General features: G+C 38.2%; 2 protein-coding genes across 6 annotated transcripts in view; one reads left to right on the top strand and one right to left on the bottom strand.

Moving 5' to 3' along the window:
- LOC138039013 (uncharacterized) overlaps positions 1–6,347 on the top strand; it is a 10,857-nt gene extending 4,510 nt beyond the window's left edge. The window contains exon 5 of the mRNA XM_068885158.1: positions 5,439–6,347. The gene's annotated coding sequence lies outside the window, so the exon portion shown is untranslated. The remainder of the gene's footprint in view (positions 1–5,438) is intronic.
- Positions 1–20,000, bottom strand: part of LOC138039011 (NAD-dependent protein deacylase sirtuin-6-like) — a 126,211-nt gene that overhangs the window by 70,916 nt on the left and 35,295 nt on the right. For 3 of the 5 annotated variants that reach the window (XM_068885153.1, XM_068885155.1, XM_068885156.1), the window contains one exon: positions 11,411–11,491. The exons of 1 other annotated variant lie outside the window; for it this stretch is intronic. In XM_068885153.1, coding sequence (XP_068741254.1) covers positions 11,411–11,491 — 81 coding nt within the window. Of the gene's footprint in view, positions 1–4,438; positions 6,462–11,410; positions 11,492–20,000 lie in introns of those variants that run through there. One more of the 5 variants, XM_068885157.1, reaches the window with a different exon arrangement.

The raw sequence follows: 20,000 nt of genomic DNA, 5'->3' as shown, positions 1-20,000 counted from the left end.
AATGCAAAATTGCATCTTTTTCGTCCAAACTGCAGCGTTAAGTTTATCTCCTTTGTTCAACTCGTTCAACGTATCACGTCTGTGGCCCGTAGTAATGAAGCGCTAATTAAATCAGGATACAAGCAAGCTTTGTAGTTCCATTCAGTAGTACTATAACCCACCTGTTTGGGCTTTAATATTTTCTGAAGAAAAAAGATATTATCGGTCTCTTTAAATGCAACCACAACATCTGTCGTGACACTACTTGAGAGTCGTTTTGAACCTTTAAGAAATTTGGAATATAATTAAAGCTAAGTCTAACACGAATAGCAGTCACTCCTTTAGTCTATATGCAAAGTGTCTGGATAAATTCACTTACAAAAAACGCTTACCTGGCTTCACTTTTACAGACATTCCCCTTTCCTACAATCCCTTAGAAGTGAAGTAACATTATAAACTTTAGCCCCAGCGATAAATTGGTCGCAAGTGCGTCATTGTGAGTTAGATATACACAGGTCGATTAATATACCGTACGTGACGAGGTCATTGTAGTTTGCTGGCTATGACTGACTTGGAATTAAGTTGTTTTCTCGTGCAGATTCGTCTCCTTGATATTGCAGAGAACTTGTATGAGAACCTCAATGGCATGACTGAATATTTACGCAAACGGGTGAATTTTCGGCGGTGACGTGGACATATCACAAATCGTCTTTAATTCATCTTTTGTGACGCCAGACAAGCCAGCTTGGTTAAGAATTAACTTCCATTCAGGAAAATTGTCAACTCTGTGTGACGCAGTCAGTTTATTACCAGCAGCGCCCACTTTGACTAGCAGGGCGTAACATCTCGATCTAATGTCGCTAATGGGAGAGTCACAGCAGGCTCTGACGGCTTGTTATCTCGTGCCCCACATATATCAACTACTTTCCAAAAGGTGCACCGTATACTCGTGGTTTTGATTTTCCAAGGGACTAAATTGTGAAATCCAGACTTTCGCCACTCTGCCTTTCAAAAGCACTCAAATGGACTCAAATGAAACAAATTCGCTTACACACTGAATAGATTTAATTAGTTTAATTAATAGATCGCAGATAGTTTCTTTTTTCGCAAATAAACAAAGCAGCCGGCAAGGTGTCCACTTTGTTTTGAAAGTGCTGGCCATTTATTTCTTCCCCAATGCATTTTGTGTATTTAGGACAGATTAAAGTCCACATTACATTCGGAATCTACACAAAAAGGAACTTGCATAGCGCGTTGGCGGGCTAGACTCTGCATCGGGCGGTCCTGGGGCCCGTTTCTCGAAAGTCCCGAAACTTTACGGGCCATTTTCGGGTGTCACAATTCCCTTTGTATCTCAAGAACGGAGAGGACTTAAGTCGTCAAACTTCACAGTCATTTTTCTTTTTGTTACCTTGAAAACACGTTAAAAGATCGGCTTTCTAAAACAAGTGGTTGGCAGTTTCACAAATGGCTTTTCGCGCCCGAAAAGTTTTCGGGACTTTCGAGAAACGGGCCCCAAGTTACTAGGGCGTTGACATGTCGTCTTGGGAAGGCAATTTTCTTTAACAGTGCCTCTCTCCGCCCAGATGTATAAATGGGCACCAGTGATTATTATCCTGTCCAGGAAAGTAGAGCAGTAACCAATTTAAGCTCCAGCAGGTACGAGCGGGCACTAGGCCTTGTGACGACTTACCTTATCACCTACAGCATGCATAATGGCCCTCCAGGGCGATTACCGCCTAGGTTGCTTCTTATTACCGAAACCAGAGTTAAGGGTCAGCAATTCAGTGTGAGTTCATAAAGACTTACTTTTTCATGTGATCTACAGCTACGGGTGCCATAAAAAACCCCCAAGTCCTTAAGGGCTCCAAGAAAGCTGAAATATTTTATTTCCAAAGTTGCCAAAACAGTAGTCTTTGCCGGAAGGATAACCCACTCCATCCCTGTCCTATCTTTGGATATATATGCAGTATGGATGCCACCATGGATCTGTGCTGTTTGAGAAAGCGACAAAAGGAAAATACTGATAGAGAAAGGGAAAGAGTGCCTGTGAGTAATCTTCTAGCAATTTAGCGGATTGGCGGCGAAAACGGACCGTGTTGGACGTCCTTATCAATCATTTACAACATACGTGAGCCATTTACACTGGGGCACTGGGTATGAATAAATATTCAGTAAACAAATCATGCCATTGAGGTTCTCATACAAGTTTTATCATAATCATTCTCTGCAAAATCAAGGAGACGAATCTGCACGGGAAAACAACTGAATTCCAAGTCAGTCATAGCCAACAAACTACATTGTTATACTTCCCAACTCAAATACGTTTTCTGATTGGAGGAGAACGTGGCACGTGTCATTGGTCAAAACTTCATGACGCCCTAGGGCGAACAAAACTTCATGACGCCCTTGGGCAACAACAACTTGAACTTTCGACTCACACGTGATCAGGTCGTGCACCTTTGAAACGGCGGCAAATCTGTACGCCAGCCGACGTCAAGCAAATAATTTTTATCTGTGTATTCTTCTATTTTGAGTTGGGAGGTATAACAAAACACTTAATGACCTCTTCACGTACGGTATATTAATCGACCTGTGTATATCTAACTCACAACGACGCACATGCGACCAATTTATCGCTGGGGCTAAAGTTTCTAATGTTACCTCACTTTTAAGGGATTGTAGGAAAGGGGCATGTCTGTAAAAGTGAAGCCAGGTAAGCGTGAATTTATCCAGACACTTTGCAAATAGACTGGAAGAGTGACTGCAATTTGTGTTAGACAATTAGCTTTAATTATATTCCAAATTTCTTAAAGGTTCAAAACGATTCTCAAGTAGTGCCACGACAGATGTTGTGGTTGCTTTTAAAGAGACCGATAAGATCTTTTTTCTTCAGAAAATATTAAAGCCCAAACAGGTGGGTTATAGTACTACTGAATGGAACTACAAAGCTTGCTTGTATCCTGATTTAATTAGCGCTTCATTACTACGGGCCACAGACGTGATACGTTGAACGAGTTGAACAAAGGAGATAAACTTAACGCTGCAGTTTGGACGAAAAAGATGCAATTTTGCATTGTGATTTACCGGCAAGAGATGTGTTGTTAGGTAAATAAAGAGTTTTCGCAGCGGCTCTATTGTCCGTAATTTTCAAGACTTCTTCCAAGAAATTTATAACCGCTGTCGGACCACTACCTGATCGGTCCTAAAACAATCACATAAAAATTTCTTATTAACGGCAAGTCTTTTCGGTGACAATTAACTTCAGAGTCTCTTTTAACCATAACTTGGAAGGAAAAAAGATAATCGAAATTAAATGGCTGATTTTTGCAGACACGCTTTGTTGAGACTTTAACCGGAAGGGGCCTGGTTAGCCATCTTCTCGTAAGTTTTTTTCTTAGTAAAAAGCCTCAACCTTAGTATTTTTTTCTTGATATTACTAAACTAAGGGCTGAACTTTGAAGGGATACTAAGACCTCAAGATATAAAACATGGGCGTGTAAAATATTTGGTCTGAAAAACAGGCCATTTCCGGTTGCTTCCCATATGCTTCAAATATGACCAAGTTGTGATAACAGCCACAGGCTAGCGAAATATTTCCATGAGCTAATGTTCTCACCCATAGAAGCCTAAGGATAGGGCTTTACAAAGATGTTTTGTTTTTGCCTGAAATGAATTTCATGTTGCTAAAAAAGCGATTTAAAAGTGGCCAAAATTGCAATGAAAATCAGCGTCTGGGGACCCCTGAGGGGCTGATATCCAGAACTCGGCTAAAAAAAAAGTCGTTGAAGCTGAAACTTTGGCATATTACATAAGTCGACATAAGTACTTTGTGTACCAATTTTAAGCGAAATCGGCCGACCTTCATTTCCAAGTCTGCCCCGGTCTCTCAGGCAGAAGCTCTTAAAACTACAGCGTTGAAAAGTAAAGTAAACGGGAGTTTGTTTCTCTTTCAAAGCAGCGCTTGCACACGTTGTAACTAATGCAGTTTGTGTTATTGTGTGATCGGGATCGATCTTATTGCTCGTCTTCTTCCTCGCTGTCTGTCTTGAATTCGACGTCCATTTCCTCGTCTTCATTTTTCTGTCTTCTGGAATATTCTCGTCGAGGACTGCATCATCTTCGGTGCCGTAGAGTGTGTTTATATAGAGGTTCCACAAGGAAGGAACGAAGAGTCTGGGAACGAAATTGCACCATCTGTTGACAACACCGTGGCAAAACGTTTGTGCATGCGTAATCTTTGGCATTTCCGGTTTGCACGTTGTTCAGGTGAATTTTGTTGTTCGCTTTGCGGAGAATCAGCAGCAGCCACAGATGAAAGAAAAAAGGACCACAAATTCAAAAAACATATAAAGACAATAGCTCGTTTCAATTACTGGTCCTGGAAATGTTCGTTGGACCTTTTAAGAGATGCTCCGCGGTGGCCGCCAGTACTGATTAAATTAGTTCATGTTGTTGATTTTTGCTTTTTTTTTTTTCTTCAATTTGTTGCCTGGACTACTACAAGATTAAATTCGTAAAGGTTTTTTTTATGGTCACAGAGAAGACCCTTAAGTCTATTCGTTGTTTATCGATTTTATTTAGCTTATAATACTACGAATTTCATGATGGCAATGTTTGCTTGAGACGTTAATTCTTGATTTCAACTTGTAGAGCTGAGAAGCTCAATTAAATCTCAAGCTACATGTAAAAGTCAAGTGCCTACATGAAAATGAAAATGTTTGGTTTGGAAATACATAATATTTTCAATTTTACTTCCAATAAAGGTGTGGTTGACTAGGGCCCTCTTTGCGATATTTGGTGATCAAGATCAATGATCCAAAATCACTTAGGTAATATATGGCATCATCTTTCCCAGAGTGGATTGTATCAGGTCCTTTGCAATACCACAATCCAAGTGATCATAGATATTTGATCAGGATCCATACCAATTCCCGAAGGAACACACCCAGCAACTGACACTGTGTAAATGGTTTAGTCATCTTTTCTTCAAGTTGGTCTCCTTTGACACAAACTTTGCAGAATTACATGTATTAAAATCTAACTGTATCTGTTTCTGGTTAAAAAAACAATACATTTTTGCTGCAAACCTATGTAACAAACCTATGTAACCTATGCAAACCTATGTATGTCAACCCTTTACATGTAATAATTATATGTGAGGGATTGATAGTATAAACATCTTATCTAAGATTTTGAAGAAAAAAATATAATTATTATAATTTATTATTTTTAAGTATAAACAGATACAGTTAATTTATTGGATGTGTCAGCCATGATACTACTCCTTTAATAGTTTACAAAAGTGAGGGAACAAAATTAAGGTGAGGAGACAATTGCTGCTTAACAAAAATAAGTAGTTCCTCTACTTTATCAATACTGATTATGCCAACCATGGCACCAAGTTGACCGTGTAAGTGGCTGTCCATGACTATTATGTTGTTGCTTTGTCCAACCAGGCTGATGGTCATGCCATTCAGGATTACAACGGCAGCAAGATTGTCTTCTTTAGTGAGCCGTTCTAAATAAAATGCCAGAGAACTTTGAGGTACCACTGGATTTTAATTCAGGATGGATAGGTCAAAGGAGTCTTCAAGTTGTACATAATTTGCCAGTAATAAGAGTCAGAAAAGGAGTTGCCTCTTGGTCACTGAAGTATTGTCCTATTTGTGTGGTAACACTGTCATAGATGTGGTTTCCAAGTGAAATACAGTTAATACATGTATTGGCTTAATGAAAGAGCAGACTTGTGGAGAAAATAAAATTTGGCCAGCAGTAAAGCAATGAATGTACATGCATTTGAACCATTTCTTCCGTAAAGAGCAGACTGTGAAAATTGAGATGGAAAGAACCAGGTAATAGAAGTTCAAAAGGCCATTTTTAAAATGGGAAAGAGGGGTGGTGGCATTGCGAGGAGAATTAGATGAATGATGTTATCCTTGTGCTGAGGATTGTTGCTGTGTTTGAGTTGGCTGTTGAACTACAAATGAGTCCAGGGTTTGGTCAATTTTCATTTGCCATGCTTCTGTTTGGTAGCAGGTTGATGCTTCCTCATTGTGAACGGTGATTGGCAGCTCATCCGCATCATCAGAGTTCGGAGTGGCATTTGTTGTTGTTGATTGTACTGGTGATTGCTTAGTTGGTTCCAGTAATGATTCATTAAAAGAATTGGACAACGTTTTCATTTCATTGAGGAGAGGTTTTGAACATATAGGACAGTGATCATGGACCATTTGCATGCAAGATTGGTGGATTGTGTGAAAACAGGATAGACTGATTGCTTTCTCAGATGCACCTGCAGAACAATCTTTGAAGTCACAGAGTTTTGATGCTTCTGGTAAAGTGTTTAAGCTATCAATGTTTTGTCTCTGAAAAGGATATGCCAAAGGCAGTGCCTTACTGGTGATATCAACATTGAATGTTTCTAGATGACACTTCCGTTCCCCAACAGGTTTCCCTCTTGCATTTGTTTTACGTGGAACCTAAAAGATTAAGAGTAATAGTTTTGTAACATAATTTAACAGTACAGTATACAATGTAATTATGTACATGCATGTATCATTTACTTTCTGACTTCGGCAGGAGATCAGAACTGCAGCATTTTGCTGCAAGGTTATTGCATCAGATGCATAGGAACTACATTGGTATTAAGATGTTTGAAAATGCTCATGAGCAGTGTTTCAAAATTACCCTGTCACAGGTCTTTGTATCAACAGAACATGTCCAATGTGTAGTTCCTTGGTATGTTGATTGATTTCATTTTAATAATTATTGTAATGTAACTTATTGAGTAGTAGTAGTAGTACTGAAAAGCCCCCATGGGGAGTACTAATAAATTTGTATTTTATTGTATTGTAGTTTCTGACAATATGGATACTTCCAAACAGAAAGTATTTTTTTTCTAAGAGCCCAACCCCTCTGGACATTCCAAGCAAGCTTCATACTGTACATTTCTTTAAATTCTTTGATCTTACAGAACCCACCACCCCCAGGAAATTCCAATCTCTCTTATTGCCTGTTTTGGTTCACGTACTTTACTAAATTTGGCTGCTGCATTGTTACCTGGCTTAATTTGTTGACTTTTTTCATGGTGTTGGAAATCTAATTAACAATCATTACATGTCTATATTGTATTTCAATGTAATATATATTTTACCAAGCTTGACTTTCCGATATTCTGGCCTTCTCTCTTGATGATTTCAAGCAAACTCTCTGCCGTTTTTCCAACCACTACCTCAAGACTTTTCTCTGACATTCCCCTGCTATAGGGCTTCACAAATTGGGCCATGAACGCTTGGCTTGACTTAGACATAGCTAAAGTTATTGCCTTCTTATGTATTTTCGTCTGCACAGTTGTGGGCTTGGATTGCTGCTCTTAGTACACTATGCCATATTTCGACTTCCTTTTCAGTGATGAGAGACATCCAGTGTTCTTTGCGGGAATAGTAGCTGGTGAAATTGAAGTTTTGATGGTAAATATCACTTAGCATAGACAGGGTTGATCTGTCATAATGATGACGTCTCCAGATAATAAAAAGCAAAGCAAATCTTAACATGAGCTTAGGTTCCCTGACCCGAATATAACTGGATAGTGAAACAAAGATAGGGGAATAACTTCATCCAGTAGGTGCAATATGCATGCAAACTCAATGTCCTTGCACAGTTAGAATTTCTGAAGGACTTTGGTTCTCAGTTGTAGCCATCCCATAGCATTTAATAATAAGTTTATCTAAAATGGTTTAGGTTTATGTGGACGCTCAGATCCAAAAATTTTGACAAAATTATTGGTACAATTTTCTGGGTTTGGTCTTAAAAAAAATTACTTTGTCAAGTGGCATAAAGTGCCTGTTTTACAGTCTGTAAAGATATTATTTTTCCTTAAATTCGTTTGGCAATTAATTTTTCCCAACTTCCGTGACTTCCTTTTTTCTTTCTAAAATATACCAATTTTAGACTGAACCGCCTGAGGTAGAATTTTGCTACCTGCACCCAAACAATGAATATTAGCGAAGCAATTGTCCGCACTGTACTGTATTCAAGAAGAGTAAAATAAAAATGTGAGGTACATTAAATGCAAATGACACTCCAAAATAGTATGAGATAATTTTATGAGTACCTTTTGAAGTTTGTCATCTGAAGTTTGTTTATTTCCATCCTAGTGGAGAACCATACATGGGTAAGACTTGGGATCATTTAACACGAAATATAATCAACTATTGAATGTAAATTGAATTTTTTGGTACCATGTCTATTTCGCCGCAAATTTTACAAAGTTTGATAAACAACTTGTTTATTGTTGCAACAAAAATCTTTGAAAGAGTATGCTTTCCTTTTCCCCAATTTCATTTAATTTGCTGGTAAGGAGATTCCAAAAATCCTAGCAGCAATCCAAGGCAGTGTGAACTTGCGTGTCAATTATAATTAACCGATCTCTAATTATTAACTGACCTGTTCAGTAGTTCTTAACACAGGTGGCTTCTAGTCAGGATGCGAGGTAAACATTGTTTCTTCATCCACTCTGGTACAGCAATTGTAGCACCACCTTGTACCTGACTTGTACCCATGACATGTTGCATCCAGGACAGCAAAAAGTCTCGCAGGAATTCGCTGTTTCCTGAGGCCTCGCGAATGGTTTCCTCTAGGAACCGAGCACCTGTTGTTGCTCCTCCATATTTCGTGCCAATGGACACGGCAAACTGTTGAACCCACTTGGAGTTCAGCAGCTCTGGCTAAATCTTCTGACAAAAAAATTTTTGCCAGCACATTTACGGCACCTTTTGTTGGCTTTCCGATATTTGTTTGCGAAGGAACCACACAACCGAACCAACACAACAAGGAGAACTACGTAAAAAATATTGCCCTTGTCAAGCGCGAATGCGCCCGAAATTCTCTCATATTTCGTTGCTGGTGCTGGTGAAACTTAAATGAAAAATAAACTTTTCAACGAAACAAACTTTTCTCCCAGTTTCTTATGCTCTTACTTTTTGTTTTCAAACTTCGCAGTAAGGGATTTTATCTCCTTTACATTGGATTTAAATACTTAACCGGAAATGCGTGATTGGCCGGAAGCTCAAATTTGTACTCATGCGCAATGCGTTTTGCCGCGGTGTTTCTGTTGACACAGATCGTGTGAACTAGCTTGTCACATGACACCATAGCAAACTTGAGACGAAAGCGCAAGTGGATTTCTTCTAAGCAAAAAAACCGTACGCATTAAAGGAAAAATCTTATCTTGACTTCTTTGCTCTGAAAACCACGCCAACAGTTGTTGATCAAGCTCAGGATATGCTCCCCAATAAGGTCCCCGTTGAACAGCTTTGCCTGATCTTTCCTCCAGCAACAGAACCATCGACTCGCTGACGCCGTATTCTCTGGCAATCTCAGAGTTATTTTTTACAGCTTCTGCTTCGGTGACTATTTTAAGTTTAAAGGCGAGGTTGTAAGGTTTCCAGTCGACTAACTTTTTATAAAACGCTTCGCTTGTACGAAGACATGTTTCCAGTGAGGTCAGTAATTGTTTAATAATGTTCGTCACATGTCACAATCAGGTCGCTTGTTTGTTCCTAATCTTTCGTGTTCATTTTATCGCTTTGAGTATGATTTTGCAGTCAATGTCAATTTGTATTTTAAATTATAATAAAGTTTCTATATAACGCGCGCTCTCATTGGTTTAAACAGCGTGCTTTATGAGAGTAGAAAGCACGGAACAAACGAAAGCTCACGCAATCATCCGCAGAAATGGCAGATGAATTTCCGAATTTATCCTTGGGTATTATTGAACAGTTTGTTTTCCAATTGTCATGTCGGAAACGTGCAGGTTTTCATGGGCAACAATGCAGCCGGTTTTTAATTATTTTGATCCTCGTTTTTGCTGTTTTTCACGGACTGAAACCGAACATTGAGGCACTTGTTCTACCATAAATTCAAATTTTGTGTGATTTCTGTCAAGCCACTTTCCAGTTGATTGATGTTTTGACAAGCCTTTGTTTCATTAACCAATCAAATAATTTTAAACATTCTTACAAGTGCTCTGATTGGTCCAAATTAGCATGCTTTATCAGAATATAAAGCACTGTGCTGACGACACCTCAGTTGGCCACAAGCAGCGCTCGCTTTGAAAATAAAGTAGAATTTTGAAGAAAATAACTTGTTCTTTATCATAAAACAAATAAAGACACCTTGACTGTGCTCTGTTCTGTTGTAAAGCACTTAGGAAGGGGCTAGAGCACTCAAGAAGTAGGGAGAAACACTCTCCTATGGGCTCGTGTTTCCCCCTACACTCGTGCTCCAGCCGCTTACTGCGTGCTTTACAACAGAACAGAGCACAGTTAAGGCTTCTTTATTTGTTAATTACGAAAATTCCATAGTCGATAGTGAAGAAAAGGTCCCCAAAAAACCTGTGAGTCGACTGTCGGTCGACTGTCGGCCGAAAGATTTTGCCACAAACACAGACTACCAGTAAGTCGACACTGATAAGAATAGTCTTTCCTTTTAAGTTGCATTAGTCACCACTCAAGACTAGCATCATGGAAGCCGCAACTGCAGCTAATACTTCTGTCCGCCATATTGGAAATGTAAAACTAAGTCCCAATCCCTCTCGAATTATTCCGGTGATTAAGTCGCAAGTTTTTTTGAACATGTTTCTTAAAGTCATGTTTTTATTTTGTTTTGTCGTAGATCATTTTTTATTGTTGGTCATTGACTTTTGTAAACTTGGTGGCTCCTAAAGGAGCTGTTTTTTTGTGCTAAGGGTGAGACAGCATCATTCGTAAAACCTCTCGTCGAATTTCAGAGGCAACAGCTTCCCCTCACGCCGCAGGTTAGCCCTGACTGAAAGGTAGAGCCGAAGTCTTATAGCCGGGTATTATGCATTTGCAATTCGTGTCAATCAAGTTGATTTTTTGCGTAAGAAGTTTGCGGTCTCGGCTTATAGCTGAGCTCGGCTTGTAGCTGAATAAGTACGGTATGTCAAAACACCAACACAATAAAGTATTGTCTTTTGTCACACAATATCACCCAGAATTACATACTCCTGGGGAAATGGTGCCTGATTCAGAAAAACATCTCCCCTACAATCGCAAAGAAACATCCCTCAGTTATCTCACATCAATGTAAATGTACAATGTACATGTACAGTGATGTTTATGTACAAGCTGCTGATTGGCCTTCACTATTTTTTTTCATTTTTTCATCATTGACATGACGAAAAGAGTTGCACCAAATTTGTTTGTATGGACTGAGCTTACTGTGCTAAGGAAAATAGAATGGATAGAACTTTACAATAGGATAAACCAGTTTGAACTACCCCAACCCATTTTACTGTTAGTACTATTGGTAGTATTAGGAGTACAGCTGTAAGATTGACCATTAACAATGCTGGAGAAAAACAGTGTAAATGAAACAAAACTAATCAATTTTATTTGTTACATACCTTGAGTGATTTTCTGCCAAGGCAAGGTCATCATAAGGTAATGAATCCTCCCAGTCTAAGATAGTGTCTCGCAGCCTTCCACTATGTCAGCATACAAGATTAAAAGTACATGTAAATTTCCCACTCACACTACATACATTGTACTTAGGATGACACAAACATTTATGTATACATACAATAAACAGACAGCTACCGATAAGGATATTCAGGTGACTTGTCACCTGAATAGTACAACATTGATTTTTTTACCCTTTCATACGTAAAGCGTATGACTGCAACTGGTTCTAGAATACCACATACGTAAAGCGTAACAAAGGAGACTAATGTCACGCATGCGCATCATCAATGGCAAATTCAATTTTATTTGCATTGTGATTGGTTGAAAACCTTCGAGACAGTCTTAGAACGCGGGAAGAAAAGATGTTGACGCTATCGCTAGTTGTAGTTTTTATTGCATTCACTTTCAATGCTATCTATGCACTTGTGGTACAAATACCGAAAGGAGATAGACAAAAGCTAGAAAGACCTCGGCAATTCCTTCTACTTGGGAAAGTCCTTTATCTCGGATGAAACAAAACATGCTTAGATCGGCTGTTTTAGAATGATGCGGTGTGCTCAGACTAGTTAAAGGATTGCGCGAAGTTGGAAAAATCTTACCTTATTCGCAACGCGTATGGTCATGATTGAATGTGCAAATCACAATATTGAATAATGTTACGTATTAAAGTAACTGGAACCGGCATTAAAATTTTCCGCTGTGGTTTTTTCACGTGGATACCCGCGCTTGAAGTGAATGCAAAACAAATTTGCCAGGTTGACGGGATTTGCTTATGGCGCGTCAGTGGTAAATGAGCTGGTAATCCGTTCAAAGGATGTCACAGCTTAAAATTTATCAATGAATGGAGTTAACCCTTTCAGCCCTGATAGTGCCAAACGGCACTTATAGATTTTACTCTGTCTAACGCCAGACGATTTTACTCGTCAATGGGGAACCCCTCGGGGCTAAAAGGGTTAAGCTAACAGCGTGAAAAAACTATGTCCCGGTTTAACCCTTTCAGCCCTGATAGTGCCAAACGGCACTTATAGATTTTACTCTGTCTAACGCCAGACGATTTTACTCGTCAATGGGGAACCCCTCGGGGCTAAAAGGGTTAAGGTAAGTAACAGAAAAACATGACAGAAGAATTTCGTTTGTTCTCTCTTTGACGCGAATACATCCTATCCGGACGAAAGAGTCATTTTGCAAAATGCCAATCGGTTTACAGCTTTTTCTGTTTAAACCGAACTCGGTCATTAAGAGTACAGGACTTTTGTCCCCGACGTTCGTCCACGAAAAGCCGTCAACAGGTGATATTTTGTGAGCCAAAGATAAGGTTTGACTAGAGAAACTCCCGGTAAAAGTGGCACAGCGAATACTGAACCCCGACGTTTCGACTTCTTCGTTTACCAAAGTGCTTTTCTTTGTCGACGAAACAGTGCTTGTTTTTTCCACCATCAAGTGTTATTTTCTCTGGACTAAGACATCAAAAGTCTCTGTATTGTTAATGTGTGATTTTCATACCGTCTGGACATTTTTTTGTCTTTTCTCCTCTTGAAATGTGAACTACAACCGTGTATATTTGACGCGCAACTGAAATTTTCTTTCCCCAAATTAGACAATGGCGTCAGCGTTCACGTTACTTTCGGTCAAATCTCAGCAAATATGTCTTGGTCCAGCGATCGCCATTAGTATGGAAAGCACATATTTGTGAAGAATCGAACTGCTTTGAAAGTTTTCCTTCAAAAGTGGCAGGGCGCACAAAAATGCCCTGTGAAAGTAAACCTAATTTCCATCGAAACTTGGCACTTTGAGATGCGATGATTCAACTCTATCCAGTTGCAATGCATTCTTAAATGCAATGTACTGCAAGTACGACTCTTGCTTTTATTGCAACAAATAGTAGTCCCAGCTATTTAAAATTATACTTAATTACATAAAAAATGTTTAGTTAGTGTAGTAATATTTACAAATAAAAATGCCTGCTTACCACAACTTTGCACTGCACTTTTCGATTTGATAAATTTCTTACTTTAAATTTGAGGGAAACTGTAGTAATTGAAATTTTAAAGATATTTACAAACTGTATAGTAAAATTTACATGACAAGTAATTATTGTAAAATATAATTTTATTCATGATGATTTACATGATAAGTAATTATACATTATATTTGTAAATAATGTATATTTTAAAATTTTCATTCCCTTGTGTGGCTGCCTTGCATGGGTGTGTGTGTCACTATTTGCATCTTTCTGCTTTTGGAATCCCATTTCATAAATAATACAAATATAACAATTCTTTAAACTTTGTATGGTGAATTATTTTACCTTTGTCTGCACATTCAAGTTTTATGAGACATGTGACTGTGCAAGGAATGGCAGCAAAAATAAACAAAACCAGGTCAATTAAACTTTTTGACACACAAAACAGCCATAATATTCAGGTATACCTTCTCTTCAATTTCTTCTGCAAGTTTTTTGCAGTTACTATAAGTTGCCATACACCAAGAATGAAGTAAAAAAAAAAAATTTAATGTCGGAACACAAAATGGTGTGTGATGTTCCATCATCCTAAATCAATGTATATTAATTACTTAACACTGTTGGAATCAATATTAAAATAAATTTTATTGGGACACATTAGTTATTAAATACTGGCTCAATTACTGATACGGTAATATTATTGATGTACTATATTTAATAATCCCCTTTCACCCCTAAACCGGCCATACTTAGTATTTAACTCATCAATAGGGAACCCCCAGGGGTCAATGGGTTAATTAATAGACTAAAAACATTTAAGACTGCAATGGCTGCACATTTTGTACATTTTCATCCTGGTTTAGGTAAATTTACATTATTCTCTGCAGTGAGATAGTAACTTACCACAAAAGTGAGCAATGAATATGAATGAGCATGAAATGCTCACATCAAAATTAATAAGTAGTTAATATTGTGTCAGAGTTCAATCACAAGCCCTTTTAGTTTTAAACATTGCACAGAAGACAAGACCTGCTTTATGTATTTCCAGACATCCCAATTTTAATTGTACATTTAATGTGGGTGTAATTTACATCTACAAATGGTCAAGTGAAATTTTTACCTCCCCAAAGAGAACTCATTCAGAAAATTTCATTTCAGTACAACCTACAAGTCTGATGGCAGTGACCACATCATTCCTCACTAATGTATAGATTTCCTAAGAACATCAACATCACTTTTGCGGAATTCGCTGGTAGCATAAATGATGAAAACAATGAATAATTACTATGGCTAGACTTAATGGAGTTACCATAGATCAAGGACAGAATTATCCAATAAAGTAATAAACTGGAGCTTCATTATTGACTCATTGTAGCATATATTATCAAGCATGCCTTCATGATCAGTTGATGTATCTAAGAATAATGTTTTGGTTCCGTTAAATGAAAGTTCTTGAAATTTTTAAGGTAGTGTATCTTGAGAGTGTTTGCACATGAGATAAATGCAGTGAACCAGGTTGGCCTCAGACACATACACAAAATAGAGGTGGCGCGGCTGGTATTAAATTTCTGTCGACATATCTGTTGAGATAAGATGTTCTTTCAAAGGACTGAGGACATCTCATAACTCTAAACGATCAATGCAAGAAAGTGAATGAAGTGACATACTTCCTTCCAGCGCTGCATTCAAGTTGGATAAATCGAAGCCTGCGAGCTCGAGGGATATATTTCGCAACCACGTTAGATAGTACTCCCTTCCCAACAAAGGAATCTGGCCTTTGCTCGGGTCTTTTCGCACTTTGAGCATTTGTTCCGATGCATTCACTTAAATGGAGAAATAAAGCTAAAAAGTATAAAAGCTGACTGGAAGCAACTTCAGAGGCGTTGCTTCCCCGAGCAGACTAAAAGGGCTGCTTGCAAAAAGCGTAATGAAAGAAAACTTTCCACCGACTAAAATGCCCCTTGCAGAATCTTTCCCTGTCACTTAAAGTTTAAATGACCACCTTCAACTGGCAGAAGCTATATAGAACGATCATAGAAGCACAGGTTCAAATCACCGCTTCGAAAGCCATCTTTATTTACATCACAGCGCGCGGTTGGAAAACTGGATACTACAATTTTCAACAGCCAATCAGACAAAAGTCCCCTTTGTTGTAAAGCGTATGACTGCAACTGGTTCTAGAATACCACAACAGATTTGTTCGTAGAAGGCCGACTGAAATACTCCGACTAAAAATAGAGATCAAATTCTTCCTTTAAATCATGGCGTGTTAATTAACAAATCTGTCAGATTTCACGCCTGACAAAAATTTGTCCTGCGACGGCGTCTTTGAAGTTTGGTAAACCTTGACAAAATTTGGTCGATCTAAAAATCACCGGGCGCACTTGTCTCAGGGAACTGGTGACAGATTTTTTCGCAAAATAAACAAAAATTTGCCCAGTGCGTCCGGGGCCTAACCCATTGTTCAGTACTGTTCAGTGCTTCTGTAAACAATGTCGAATTTCTCTGCAGTCAAGCTCGGCTGACTCCCCAAATGTGGCAGCACTAAAGTTCTATTCGGTTCTTTTTGGAACTTGTTTCTTCCGAATATATTCCAAAGGAATCCCTCAACTACAAATGCCCGGGTACAAACGTTTTCCAGTCGGTGGAAGTGGAAAGATGGTTTTTTTTCTTGAATGTTCGGGACTGTAAATAACACTAATCGAGATGTGTTTAGAGAAACCTCCGAAATGACTCGCCGAAACATCTTTTGCAGAAAAAAATGAAAGCGAAACGAAGGTGAGATGTGAAAACATCTTTCCAAGATGAACGACCTTTCGTGCAGTGGTGCACCGTGAAGTTAAGTCTCTTTGGCACGTGCGCGACACGTGAAGATGTGCACATTGGTAGTTCAAATAAAATATCTCGACCGAAATGCAGAACTTGAAAATACGCTGTTAATTTATCCGAAGTGTGTACTTTCAGAAGTACAAAAGTTTAAAAGACAATCATTGGACCACCATTGGACCAGTATCTACAATTATTTTATTTTGTGTCAACCTGTTTCCTCTGAATTCAAAGTCTAGTGGCTTAAGCAGTGCCTGATGTCAGAGATCTTGTAGCACATGCCTGCATGGCATGACATTGTATTACACCGTAAGAATATTAATATAATTATTACATAATTATTCATAAACTAAGAGGTGTGTTGATGCAAAATTTAATGTTAAATAAAAGCAGAATGACCACCAAACCCAGAAAGCCAAATTGGGCAACTGGACCAGTGAGTGTGAAATGTTTTTTGTAATAAAAGCAATTAAAAGCAATTAGCCAGTTCTCATCTCTATAAGCACGCTATTCTGGCACCTGGTTATGCACACAAGACTGGGAAGGAGAATAGGAAACTGTCCAATGCCTTAATTGCGGAATGCTAGGAAGATGAATCTCACTCCATCATACATAAAGAACGGCTGGCTTTTTGTTGAAGGAGATTCATATTTGGTTGACAGGATTCTGGAATATCTGCTGAGAAATGAAGCTGCTTCCAACGGATGAGTAAACAATACAATGTACATATCCTTGACAAACATTTGCTACCTATATGATATATAACTAGTAGGCTTTTTGAAGTACCATTCCCTTCTTAGCAAATTCAAAATACTGCCGACTCAAACCCATTGCTTCCAGATACATCTTGATGTGCCTTAAGTATGACATTTCAATTTAACCCATTAAACCCTGAGAGTTAAACTCGTCAATGGGGGGGGGGGGGGGGGGGATGGTGTCCTAGGGGGTTTGAGGTGCACGTGAATGTCCCCATTAATCCGTTTTTGTTCCTGTGTTTCTGTTTGCACTGTAATTTGGATGTATGTCGGTATGTTGTTATTGTTGTTGTTGTATACTAGGAAGTTGCACTCCTGGTCCCTTGGTATAGTATTTGTGTCGATTATGTTTTTGAAGAATAGCAGCTTTTCAAACTGAAAATTTAGTGTTATGTTCTCTGAATGTTAGGGGACCGTCAAACGAGTTATAGAGAAGAAGTTTTTAATTGGTTAACAACTAAAAGACTACTCCATTTATTTTTACAAGAGGTGCTGAGTTTAAAGGAAACAGAAGAGTTCTGGTTAGCTGAATGGAGTTACAAAAGTTTGTTTAGTAGCCTTACAAGTTCTAGAGCTTGAGGTGCATTCTTTTTAATAACAATTTTGCCTTTGGGAAATTAAAATATTACTCAGATCCCGAGGGACTGTTTATAACAGTTATACCTTTACAGAAACCTATATATGCTCATTATAATGATGATCCAAATTTATGTAAAAATGACTGTTTTTGATAGCTTATCTTCGTTTCAACGTGAACACCTACATGTAGTACTAGCAGGAGACTTTACCTTGTTTCAACAGATCGCCATTGATAAAAAAAGGAGGAAGGCATTCTACCCACTTTACATGTACTGTAAATCAATCGAAGAATTGAAATTCTAAAAGAAAATATGGATCTTACAGACAGTTGGTGTGATCTTCACATGGACACACAACGTTGTACATGGACAAGAAGTAAATCCGACATTAATTGCCGATTAGATATCTTTCCTATTAATTCTAGCCTACTGATACATTAGAAGTGGGATATTCTGTCAGGCTTCAAAACTGATCATTCATTAATTAAACATATCTGATTAGAATGTAATGTGAAGTGCTAGTTTTGTACCCCATATGAACCATGTGAGCGTTATAGCCCTACTAATGGAAATGGGCCCACACAAGGACAGAGAAAAACTCTGACCAGGGTGGGAAGTGAACCCACGACCTCCAGGTTACATCCGGGTTAAATTGTCAGTTTTTAAAAGACCTGGAATATATTAATATCATTAAAGAAACTATAAACGAAGTAACACAAAAGTGTAATAAGACAAGACAGTAGATGAAATATTGCTAAGGGATGTCACCAAATTGCATATTAGAGCGAGCTCAATCAAATATGCAAAACAACAAAAGGCCAAACATCAAAAACTGAGAAAACCCTGGAGATCGCACTTTCCTTGTTTGAACAAAAACTTGAAAGTAACTGTTCTGAAGCTGCAAAATGTGCAGTACTTGCGAATTTGGAGATTAAGAAACTCAGTCTAGAACAACTGATCAACTACAGAGTGCAAGATTCAACTATTAGGTACAGAACTCGGTACAATGAAGGGAAAAATACAAACTATTTCGTTGATTTCGAAAAATGTGCACTTAATAGCAAAACAATAAGGAATCTGAAAATAGAAGATAACACCACTTCAAATACAGATGAAGAAATTCGAAATCAGGCGAAGTGCTTTTATCAGATGTCAAATATTAGTTAGTGATGCACAAGTAGTCAATAGTAAAGACCTTTTTTGGTGCAGGACAATGACTGTAAAATAAGTGAGAATGAAAGTAAATGTTGTGAAGGTTTGTTAACGGTGGCAGAATGTTTAGGGAGCTTTAAAGCTATGGAATCCAATAAGAAACCTGGAATGGATGGAATCCCAGCTAATTTTTATAAAATTTTCTGGAATGATATAAAGTCTTCTTTCCTTGATTCTGTTAACGTTTCTTATGCCAAAGGCCTCCTTGTGCCATATTAAAAATTGGAGACCCATCTCGCTTTTAAACTGCCATTATAAAATTGCTGCAAAATCAATTCGTAGTAGAATAAAGAAAAATGCTGCTATATACACGTAGTATCGTTACGTTGTCTTCGACAACAATTGCTTCTTTGGTCGTCGGATTCACAAAGTGAGGTTTGTTTCTAACTTTATTTGGCTAACCTGATGTTATGTACAACATTGAAACCAAATGGCAAATTCTGTATGGGTTTAAAAAACATGGAAGGAATCGAAAGCCTTGAATGCATCATTCTGTGTTTCCTGAAGTCGCAGTCAGTTGGCTGGCAATTTACATTATTTTGTACTCAACTCTGCACAGTCTTCAGGTAAAAAAAAAAAATTGGAAATGTGACAGTGAAGAATTAGTTAAAAGAAACCTTGTTGTCTATTTTGTGCTTCATTATTCATGGAAAAGGTTCTTCAGAAAAGGGGTTCTTCCTGAACTGTCAGAAATTTATTTAATTGCATATGCTTTGTGACATGGATTGTGTGTGTTCTTTGCAGACACACAATTGAAATAGCAAGAGTTTTTTGCCTCTAATAGCAAAAAGCTGAAAAAGGCTTTTCTGAGATTTCCAGCCTTTGTGAATTAATCACGTTGTGTAATTTTCGAGCTTAACAAATTTGCATATGTGGGTTGAAATGTGATACGGGAGGATTTTTGTGGTAGTGCACTGTAAGCAGCGCGTGCTAAAGACATGAAAATAAACAGATCTGTTGGAAGTGTGCTTGAGTTTCAACAAAATGAGCCCCAAAATCAGCAAAAATTTGTGCCGCTAATGAATAATAAAGTAGCTGCTATTTCCAAAACGATGGGGTCATCTTTAGAAAAAATAGGCACGCATTGCGTACGTGTGGTACTGCAGTAAAACACATTGACATATTGTCAACTGAGCTGTGTTTTGTCTTCCAGGAGATTCAAGTTGTCTTTGCGTAATATCTAGCTCTAACAGTACAT

This window comes from Montipora capricornis, chromosome 2, assembly GCF_036669925.1.
Source record: "Montipora capricornis isolate CH-2021 chromosome 2, ASM3666992v2, whole genome shotgun sequence".
NCBI lineage: Eukaryota > Metazoa > Cnidaria > Anthozoa > Scleractinia > Acroporidae > Montipora > Montipora capricornis.
Note: the sequence above shows the minus strand (reverse complement) of the source record. Positions and strands in the feature narration are given on the sequence as shown.